At 31.3% G+C, this 11,711-nt stretch overlaps 1 protein-coding gene and 3 non-coding genes across 4 annotated transcripts; 1 reads left to right on the top strand and 3 right to left on the bottom strand.

Annotated features, from left to right (window-relative positions):
- Nucleotides 1–1,417: 1,417 nt before the first annotated feature.
- On the bottom strand, nt 1,418–1,488 carry Trnag-gcc (transfer RNA glycine (anticodon GCC)). The gene has a single exon. It is a non-coding gene; the product is annotated as a tRNA-Gly (tRNA).
- A 3,385-nt stretch (nt 1,489–4,873) lies between these two features.
- On the bottom strand, nt 4,874–4,945 carry Trnad-guc (transfer RNA aspartic acid (anticodon GUC)). Its single transcript has one exon. It is a non-coding gene; the product is annotated as a tRNA-Asp (tRNA).
- A 1,378-nt stretch (nt 4,946–6,323) lies between these two features.
- Trnad-guc (transfer RNA aspartic acid (anticodon GUC)) lies at nt 6,324–6,395 on the bottom strand. Its single transcript has one exon. It is a non-coding gene; the product is annotated as a tRNA-Asp (tRNA).
- A 1,662-nt stretch (nt 6,396–8,057) lies between these two features.
- On the top strand, nt 8,058–11,604 carry LOC143147111 (27 kDa hemolymph protein-like). The gene is made up of 4 exons (XM_076312045.1): nt 8,058–8,450; nt 10,015–10,512; nt 10,614–10,782; nt 10,881–11,604. Exons 1-4 carry the CDS (start codon nt 8,408–8,410, stop codon nt 11,089–11,091), a joined length of 921 nt encoding a protein of 306 aa, XP_076168160.1. The 5' UTR covers nt 8,058–8,407; the 3' UTR covers nt 11,092–11,604.
- Nucleotides 11,605–11,711: the final 107 nt, after the last annotated feature.

Raw genomic sequence — 11,711 nt, 5'->3', positions numbered from 1 at the left:
TTTAATGGTTACGTAGGAGACTTAATTTGACGCGATTAATTGTTTTGTAAGTATTTATATACATAAGGACATGTAAAGGTCAAGTTTTTTTTTTTTTAACGAAATGATGTCATTTTGATTACATTATTCGATTTAGCTTGTTCCTTTGCATACAAAATTATTAACATATTTATATTACAAATTCATTAATTTGGGAGATATTTTAACTTTAATTACGAGAAGTAACACGATTCGAACCATTGCAATACTTACGAAAGTTGTAACTTCAGCAAAAAATAATATTTTAAATGAAATATATCTGGTTCAAAGAAGAGCACATCATGAAGTATTCAATTTATTCGTAACGTTTGCATTTTCCTAAATTGCAATTTTTAGGTCATCTTCAATTTTTTAAATAAAAGTCTAATTTTTTTCGTAACGAAAGATACGAATAATAGTGAAACAAATTCAGTGATCTTGTGACGGTTATTAAATAATTTTCAAAAAAATTCTACCTATTAACGAAAAAAAAAATTTGACTTCCATTCTCCTCGTAATGATTAAACTCTTATCTTACACTAAAATCTTTACTTAGAGCGTTATCTAAGTGATACCAGTTACGTTCCCCACTCTGTGTAACAAATAAATATTTATTCACCCACCTTCGAATAACATGTAACGCATATCGCTTTATCTAGATAAACTTTTATTCATGACTCGCGGAAAAACGTGTTATTTATTATTCTTGTTCATTGTTCGTTATTTAAATTAGAATGTGCACAACTCTGCTTGGTACACGTAGCAAACACTCGATTGAAACTAAATATCTCTATATTTTTCGTCTGCATCTTTGCATATTAAACTTCTTTATCATAGACGATATATCAAATTACCGACTACGATATGTAAACATGAATGTTATCGTGTTGTCATATAAACTACAAATTATTTCTAAATATCCTCGCTAGTTATATTATTTCGATCTCCTTATACATTCTCCTTATCATTCTGTATCGTTCGCTTTAATATGTAGATTGTACATATTAAGATTTAAAATACTAATATGTAGATTAGCTATTTAAAGATATTGAATATTTTTCGTGTCAGTTAATGCACGTTTGGAAACGATGATCGTGGTGTATCAGGTAAATTGCAACGTGTATACAAAGTGTACTGTTTTTACCAACGTATCGTAGCGTTTTAATAGATACTCTTTCCGTTTACGTAATTTTTATCTTGCTCGTAAATGTTCTACTTTAAACCATTAGAAATGTAATGATAAATGGAGGCAAAATGAGTGTTCACTGCAAATACTGTAAACATTACTTACGTCATCAATGCAATAATTCTGACATGCTTAAATTCTTCTTCATTCGTTAATAAAAGATACGTATGATTCGAATCGCAGATAAAAACAAGAGTGTAGACAAAATTAAATTGCATCGACCGGGAATCGAACCCGGGCCGCCCGCGTGGCAGGCGAGCATTCTACCACTGAACCACCGATGCTTCTTGTACAATGTGAGAAATTTCAGAAGTTTATATATATATTATGATCCACATTCAAATGTAATAATATGAATTATTACATAATATATCGGTTGTATTAACTACAATCTGTATTTCTATGCCCACGACTTTGTACGTTTAAAATTCGATTTTTCGATTTAACTTGAAAGAAATATACGCTTATAATATTTACTCTATCTTCGCTTTAAGGTTCCATGATATAGAAATTTATATTTTTGTGTAAATGATACTTTTGGTTTTATTGCCGATGAGTATTAGGACACGTTGGTTATGTGAATTTCCAGTCCTTGAAAGGCCCACACAATTGCCCGTGTGAAAAATATTCCAAGGAAATCAACTCTAATATGATTAAAGGTCTGACATAAGCTCCTACACCTACCCCTCATCCCTCAACGACCGCCGCTGTCTGTATCTCATACGGACCCTATATTTCTCACACCCAGCAACAAATCGCGTCTGTCAGTCCTATGTTTATAAACAGACACACATATGATTCATTGAAAGAACATGCATATAATATACAGGGTGTTTATGTTATTAATTCTCAATGTTTTTCCCGCAAATAGTAGATTTTAGAAAAAAATATAAAAGGAAAGAGTTTCATCGATTTTTATACACAATACTATGATTTGAATAAATTAAAAAAATTTGTAATAATGGTCATAAAATAACAATGTTTTTTTAAAATTAAAAACCCATAATTGTATTTAACAATAATTACTGCTGAGACGAATTCAAAGACTTACTATACGAAAATATTATTCGGGAATTCATTACGCATTCATTTAATATCTTTTTAATCTTCCCACATTGCATAAGTTTAAAGAATATGCTCAATGTGATTTCTATTTTGTGTAAGGCATTCCTCTACTCTTTTAATTACACGTTTCATACTTTCTTTTAGTGTTGACAGTGATATCGATGCACACACTTCAATTAGTTTTCATTTCAAGTCGTTGATATCTCTGTACAATGTAGCGTAAACAACAAATTTAAGATGACCCCACAAACAGAAATCTGTGAGTGTAATATCCGCAGATCGAAGTGGTTATTTCACAGGTCTGCTTATTTAAGTCCTATAGTTTAAAAATTTTGCTATGCCTCTCGAGATATGAAACGGTTTATAGTATATATCCTGTGCAACAGATAATAGCAATGGTTCCTAATGATTAAAAAATGTAGCTAAAAATTTTAAATATCTATGGTCGGTTTATATGTCGTTGTAAAACTATGGTCCCAATAACGTATCGTTAATAGGATCAAATGTTAGCACAAAATTGATTTAAAAAATTAATTGATCTTCTTAATCGTGGATCTTCAGTGCTTCATGTGTGTGTATTCTGATAATTTGGTGACTTATTATTTTTGAAACATGATTCATCTGTACAAAGAGTCTTCTTGTAGAAATTACAGTCATTGTCAGTGTTCCTTAATTCATACACTACGAAGGATTTGTAAGGTTTTTTATTATGCGGTCCTAGAATTTTATGTATCGAACCTATATCACATAACGAAGCGAAGTGCCTTATTAAAGTAAGAGTATCTTGTTCAAAGTACAAGGGAACCTAAATTTGCTTATCTTCGTTAAGATTATTTTTTTCTCGATTAACCTTCTCCTAAAGTTTCAATCTGTTTAATATGTTTTTCAACTAAAGAAAACTGCCTGTCACTTAATTGTGCAAAATCCACCAGGCGCTTACAATACAGAATTACGTTAACAGAAAAAATATTTCATAAATTATATGAATCAAACACTAATTAAGGAATAACACACATAAATATAATATCTCGCTTAACAGAATGACGTATTGCCCGGAAAATTACTCCGAAAGGCAAAAGGGCAGATTCGCAAAGATGTTGTGCAGTTTACATAAAAAAAGTAAAGAAAAAAGATATAAGATACTGTTGCAAAAAATATGACGTTTGACTACGTATAGACGACTGCTTTGGAATCTACCACACAATGCTTCGTTTCTATAGTAAATTACATATTTAGTATAGTAGTATAGACGTCATTAAGATATAGATCGCATATATTATATATATATATATATATATATATATTACAAGTTACAGGAAATAATTATTGTTGTAACTCATGACTTGTTTTACTATAAAATGAATCGTGTATGAACTTAAATATAAATATCTTTATTCTTTAAAAGAATGTTTTATCGTGCCACAACAACAACAAAAATAGATACAAGTGATACAATCATCTTAAACGATTAATGGATAACAAGTAATAAAAGGAGATTTTAATATTACATTAAGAGAACACACTGGTTTGTCGCTTAAAAGTAATCGATTTTTTTGTCGGATTTTGATAAAATGCTTTTAAAATCATTAGTAAAAATAATGCAAAATAACGGAGGTGCAGGAATTTTAGATGCGCTTAGATTTTAGAGACGCTTTGTGGTTCCAGAAATAATTTCACCGCGCGAAAATGTTATTGTTAATTCCTTAATCTCCCACCTACGAAATCCATACCTCGTATAGATTACAGTCTCTACACAGGCGATCAGAATCCATATGTCGTATAAACTGTAATTTTTTTGCAAGTGATCAGGCTTCATACGTCTTATGGACTTCTTATCTAACTTCTCATACCACATATACAGGCACGTGCGCGCGTCTATATAAAACTGCGTTCTCTATATTATTGCTTGCTGTAAATGAATACGTTGAGAATGTACGTAAAATATCGAAGTGTATTTACGCATTACCTTGGCCACACGAAAGTCGGTTTTGACTCTAATCACGATGTGATCATGTTTTGTGTGTATGTAGAAAATAATTATAGAAAAAATTAGTTACACAAAATATAAAAAGACCAGCTGGCTAATTTGAAAATCGTTAAATATCATATCGCAAGTATCTAGACCTAAGAAAGTTAAAGAAAGTCATTAAATGAAAAAAATGTAAAAGTTCCAAATGTTTTATTTACAACGAAAGCGGTAAGAAATATAGCATTGCATGGAAGCAATTGTCGCACACGTGTTTGTGTTGCACATTCAGTGCAAAAAATACAATTATGTGTATAAAAAATGCGATAATAATAATGATAATAAATAAATATCTTTTTTGCTAAATTTGCAAATACACTTCTTCCGTATTGCGTCGTTTGAAACTGGATGATCCTCAAGAGAGCCTAACCGGAATCAGGTGTGACAAAAATAGGTGCACACTGTTGCTTTAAAACGAAATAAGAAAACAAATAAGGAGTCATGACACTCCGTTAGAACGAAAAGTATTTGCCAAAGTTGTCGATCTACAAATGTGAAAATAATAAAATTCAAGATTATTTTAATATACTCTATAACTATGTAAACAGAAACAATTTAAAAATTTTGCAAAATTAAATCTCCCCGACGGGGAATCGAACCCCGGTCTTCCGCGTGACAGGCGGAGATACTGACCACTATACTATCGAGGATCTTTTATTAGGATGGTCTTTAAAAATTTATTTTTACTCAAATTACCTAGCTGATTTTTTAAATTTGTATTATTTTCTTTTTTACTTAATAAACTAAAAGTCTGCGCAATTATTTCAATTACCACTTTTTAGTATGTCACTGTTCAAGTCAAACCCTCTGGAGACTTCTATGATTCTCACTTCCGCTTCTACTATATGTCACACTAGCTATACGTCTATGAACCTCCTTACACAGGAGATGCTAACTCGTCATGGCTGTCTCATACCATCGCGTGTTTGCTCTGGTAATATACACAAGTATTTATGCTGTGTGGGAAAGTTACAAAACGTAAAAAATGTAAATGTTCCAAATGTTTTATTTATAGTGAAAACAGTAAAAAATATAGCATAGAATGTAAATAATAACCACAAATAAAATACAATTATATATATTCAAGCTTTGATAATAATATTATTAATAATGATGATAATGAATAAATATATTTTTTGAAACTGGATAATCTTCAAGAGAATCTAACGAAAAACAGATGTGACAGAAACACTTGAGACCTTGAAACAAAATAAGGGGACAGTGAGCTCGAATTCTTGGCACTCGTCTGAGGCGAAAAATATTTCCCAAAGTCGGTGGATTAAATTTCATTTTGGTGGACATAAAGTTTTCGACTTTTTTTATGTTATTGTGTAGTATTTGACGATTACAATTCGCAGGCATACATTTTAATTGGCGAAAATCATCCAATTTCGACTTATTGATTGTACAATACAATTGCATTTTGACTGTACATATACGTCTGTGGCAACGTAATAATTGCATGTGCATCAGCATGCAATCATCATTTATCTTTTGTTTCATTTACACGCATAAGAATAACCGACTAATATGTTGTTTAAACTTCTTAATAAATTAGGATTGATATTTTCACGTAATATTCAAGATGGCAATGAATCGCATTCACTTCGGGCGGCAAGCGGCTCTTCATTTAGTAAGAAAAAAAACTAGCTCAATCTTAACCTAATTCTTATTCATAAAAACTAATACTATTCACAGGATATTAATAGAACATTAGGCTGTGCTACACACACACACACACACACACACACGTTGCCGCGAATTTATATATACAATCGAAATACAGTTGTATGGTACCATTAATAACTCAGAAATGGATGATTTCCGCCAAATAAAATTCACAGTTTCTAATTGCACTCGTTAAATATTACAGAATAACATTAAAAAGAATCGAAAATATTACTTTTGTCAAAATAAAATTCGACTGTTGATGATCCGCACATTTGAAAGTATAGAAATTCAAAATTATTTTAATGTACATTATTATCATATAAAAAAAAACAATATTTAAATTTTGCAAAATTAAATCTCCCCGACGGGGAATCGAACCCCGGTCTTCCGCGTGACAGGCGGAGATACTGACCACTATACTATCGAGGATATTTTATGTTCCAGTTCTTTGGAATATAATTTAAACTAAATAATGTTAAATAATATTTTCTTATATTTCACATACTTTTATCGCCCATCTTAAATTTAAGCTTGTAAAAATAAATACTCTAAAATAAAACTCTAAAAATATAATATATGTTTACATGTGTCTATTTTTCAACTAATTAAAATAACAGATAACGTTCAAGAAAATTCTAACGAAATTAACGTCATGTTAAGTATTTTTGACATAAATCTATAATAAATTTGATGTTATAGACCATAGTCAAATTACTATATACCTAGCATTTAATCGCAATTATTTTCCATTATTTGATAATTTCACGGCGTAGTTTTTTATTAATAAATTTTCTAATTTTCATCTTTGGGAGACATTTGCACTGGTAGCTTTAATTGCTTTAAAATTTGTTTGAATGTATCATTCGATCATTTATCGAGGTATATGCTGCTGCAGGAGTATCCTCTGATTTTTCATTAATTAATTTATTTGTTTTATTTATGCAGATCTTAGAGAGTAGAATGCCTATCGAGACACTCACTTTCACTTATTTTATTGTTTATTTAGCCATACAAAATGTTTGCACTTTGTACTGCTATATATATGTCTGTATTCATCCTACGTCCAAACGTATATATTGCACAATTACACTTCTTTTGTTTGGAGTTTACTACAAAAGTTTGTAAAGATCTGACAGATACGATACTTACCACTATACTATCGAGAATCTTTTAGTGAAATCATCTTTAGAAAATCATTTTTATATAAATTTTTTTAATTTGTCTTATTTATTTTTACTTGATAAGCTACAAATCTGCGCAATTATTTTGGTTGTCACTCTTTAATATGTTACTATCCAAGCCAAGCCTCGTGAGATCTCTAACGCTCTCCCACTCCTGCCGGAATGTAAAACTAAACATCGTCTATGAGTTTCCTTATGACGGAGACGCTAGCTCGTCATGGCTGCCTTTTTAGCGTCGCACGGTTGCGCTGGCAATATAAGTATTTATGCTGTGTGGGGATGATCGGTTAGAAAGGGTAACAGGCGTGTGAGGGGCCCCTACGCTACACAGCGCTGGCTTACACGCTATTATATCAATTGTTTTCAGGTACTTTCGTCGTCAGTTATTTTCTCAAAGTCTAAATCATCATATAAGTATATAATATATAAATAATATTAAAGTCTGAATCGTTATATGAGTATATACATCTATAGATAATATTAAAGTCTAAACCATCATATGAGTATATACGTAGATAATAAGGAGTACTGATTACTATATTACCGAGGAATTATGATGTAACAATTTTTAAATATATAATATATATTTTCATCAATTAATAATTCATCATCTTTTTTCACATGTATAAATTACTCTAAACGTTAGTTTTTATAATTTACGAGCTCATTGAGTCAGTAATACCTTTAATTTCAAACTGCTCATACTTTTAAAGCTAAAGAAACAATTTTTCTGTTCTATGTAATTTAATCTACTTCAACAACTTTTCCTATCAAGATAGTCAAAACGACGGAAGTCCGCAGAAATTCGAAACTTTGAGGTATTTTAACGTAATCCACGTGAAATTAGAGCACGGTAGCTACGGAAGGGCGGGGGAATGCATCAAGTTTATATAAGTTGAGCGCACGCGCCCAGTAGCTCAGTATCGGAGTGTCGTTCATGCATGTTCATGGTTAGTTTGTTCTGTCCTCTGCTTCCCGATTTACGCCTCACTCTTTCGTTTTCGTTCCTCTCCCTTTCACCGATTTTCCGAGCAACGCTGACACATCGCTATACGCCTCCCATAACAAACAGCGAGAGGTTGGATGCATAAAGCCAGTACGATGGTAATCGTGATGCGTAGCTGAAGGTACATTTCCATCTTACTCGTGTCGTGTACGTGCATATTTTTCACGGAGAACTCGCCGACAGTGTTTTGGCATTAAAAGAGTCACCATATTTCCCGCTCGAACGTATTCTTTTGTGAAAAAAAGAAATTGGAAATGACCAAATACTCGACAGCCACTGCCGTGGTGTTCCTTTGCGGTAAGTTCGACGACCCGTTTCTACACTCGAAAGCATAGATCGTCCCTCATTTTTGTTTCCTATTCGTTGATAGAATTTGTGACGATGATTCATACCGCGTAGTATCACGTAAAACAACAAAGGAAGCTATTTGCGAACGAAAAAGACAGTCTGATAAAGAATTCGATATTTGTAAGATAATTACATGTGCAAAATCATACCTTACAAGTGTTGTGGTTTCGTACTCGCGTTAAAAATAATTTATTTACCGGTAGCTTGGGTTTAAATGTCAGGGACTGTTTGTTATGTGTATAATCAAATTCAGTTTGAAATACGATCATTCGTTTCCTGTTTTCTTTTTAAGAGTCAAGCATTGTTCTGCTGAGTGCGGTATGGTAAACTTGAATCGTAGTCGATTCGTGATCAAGAAACGACAGCGACCTTCGATCATGTTCGCATAATCGATAAGAGAACATCATTGTCAGTGCATCGAATCCAGCAACGAAATATCGAATTGTTGATTCAAGGAACGATTAAAATTGATTTGAATCTTAATTAGTTCTTAATTGTGATGTTAATTGTAATAATTATTTTGCACGTAAATTTCGTATAAGTATCGAACAACAATTGCCATAATCGATTGCTGGATTTTTTCTTTTCGCCGCCTAAAGTCTTATCATTACGATACACGTGTGACGAATGTATATCGATTCAACTTCCGTACTTTGTACTCTACGGTTACTGTGTACATTTGATTTTACTCAATTATTTTTCGTGGAAAACAAACGAAACACAGATCAAAATATGTATGCTTATATAACGATGTACAATAAGCACGATATATCGATATTGTGCTACTAAATTTACGAGCTAGAACTCGTAAATCATGTTGAAACTTTTAACTATAGGCTCTATGATATATTTCATAACCTACTTATTAATATAAAGTAGAATGTATGGAGACGTGAGCAAAAATCACGTTTTGATTATACCTAAACATCATTTGTTAACGCGGAGCAAAAGTAGATGACGTACTTCTTGAAAGATATCTAAACGGAAGTACAGATAATTTGCAATTACAGATAGAAAGAGTAATTCAATACAGAAATTCGTAAACGACGTGTTTATTTCCGCTTTTGTCGAGGTAAACTAATAGATAGTAAAATTAATCTACTGAACTTCGGCATTTGAAGCTCAAGCCGTAAAAAGGCGGCCAGAGGCTATGTAGACGTTAATCCTTTGAAGTCTAATTTTTTTCCGTTCGAGCAAGACGTGTTATTAAATTAATTTTTAAACCTGTGTTTCAGAAGGTTGTCGGAAATTTGTAATTCAGTTAAAAAGTTGCATACCTCGACTTAGAAATAGTTTTTCATTGTGATTTTAAATATTTTTTGCCGGAAAAATGAAACAATCTACAATATTCAACAAGGAATCTGTAATTATACTAATTATGCAAAAAGTATTTAAGCAGTACAAAACATTGGCTACATACAATATCACACATAATGTAACACAAATGTAACATTATTTGTTGATTCATGAATGTCATAAATTATAATTATTTGTATTTCCATTTTTATTTCAGGCCTCCTTGGATACACCAACTCACAAGGAAATTTACCAAATACTGATGAAGTGTTAAACAAAGTTTCTAATGTCATAGATTTAAACAATCTTAATGTATCTGTAATCCCAAATTTAGAGAATTTGAATCTATCCTCAATACCAGTTCTTAACGAGGAAAGGAATCTGTTCAAACAAAAATGTATTAAAAATGGAGGAGATGGTGCATTTGAGAATGCTGATCTTGCTAAAGATGAACTATTACAGTGCCTTAAATCATTCGTCAACATCACAAAACTGCAGGAAGAAATGGAAGAATATAAACCTACTGGAGATTTAGATATTGTATTCAAAAATTATTGCCGTAAAACTCCCGTTCTTAAAAAATGTGTGAGCAACTTTACAACAGCCATAGAACCTTGTTTAGAACAAAAAGAAAAGGAAAATAAGAAAATAATTCAAAATATCACAGACTCTCTTCTAAGTTTTGTATGTTTCAAAGAAGGAGATCGCATTGCTCGTATGTATATAAGTATTAAAATGTTTGTACATATGGCACTAGTTTAACTCCATAAAACTAGATTGTATAAATGTATTAAATAAATTTCATATTATTTGTAGTTTTCATATCTGCTAACGGGCCAGAATGTTTGAAATCAAAGCAACAAGAACTTGAAAATTGTTTCAATGCTACATTTGGAAGTTATGCACCCCCTATTAATTCTAATGGAGAACTTTTAGGAGGATTAGATAACTTTCCATCCCTTGTTCTTGGATCAAAGGAATGCATGTAAGTAAATGTTAAGGTACATACATTGATTTAGACTTTTGAATTATATTCATTTATTAAATCCTTGAGTAAATAAATATTCTATGATGTATTTACAGGGATATTTCCAGGCTTCAAACTTGCATCGTAGCTAAATTGGAAAAATGTTCGGACCCAACACCAGCAAACATTGTGGATTCTATATTCAATTTTATTTTACGAGTAACGCCGTGTGAAGGTTTAATGTCAATTAAAAATGCTGCTACTAGGTCTACAATTAGTTTGCTAGCGACGACAAGCATAGTATTTTTATTATTAAGATTCATCTGAAGTAAATCTAATTAAATTTTGCATAGTATACATATCACGATTCAACGTCAACGAATACATGCGATTAACTAATTTTTAATTAATTACACATTTCTTTCAATCACTATATATTGTAATAAAGTATGTTACAAGATGTGATATTTTTCTTTTAAGTATAACTTTATCTTTGATGATATCAATGAAGAAAGTCAGACATATTCAAGAAATAGCAAATAATTTCTTTCTATTTGTAATCTTTGCTTATTGTGTAATTTAAATGTGACCATTATATTTGGCTAAAATATTTACTAATAATTGAGGTGCTTCAGAAAAGACTGACATATTCGTAGGTGACCATCCGTATCTGTAAACAAAATCTAAATATAAACTACAATTACAATAAGACTAGCTCTTCTTGACTTTGCTACACTTTGAATATGTTAAATTTTGTATCATAGTTACATATTTGAGCAGGTTAATACAATCTTGTAATATAAATACTATTAATTATATGCAATAATACAAATCACACAATTGTATTCATCATTCACCTTCAATATTGTTACATTGTAGACATACTGTGTCTTTTCTCCTTTTTTAATAAGTTAAAATGTGTTATTAACTTTGAATCACAGATATAA

This window comes from Ptiloglossa arizonensis, chromosome 5 (genome assembly GCF_051014685.1).
Source record: "Ptiloglossa arizonensis isolate GNS036 chromosome 5, iyPtiAriz1_principal, whole genome shotgun sequence".
In the NCBI taxonomy this organism is placed as follows: domain Eukaryota; kingdom Metazoa; phylum Arthropoda; class Insecta; order Hymenoptera; family Colletidae; genus Ptiloglossa; species Ptiloglossa arizonensis.
Note: the sequence above shows the minus strand (reverse complement) of the source record. Positions and strands in the feature narration are given on the sequence as shown.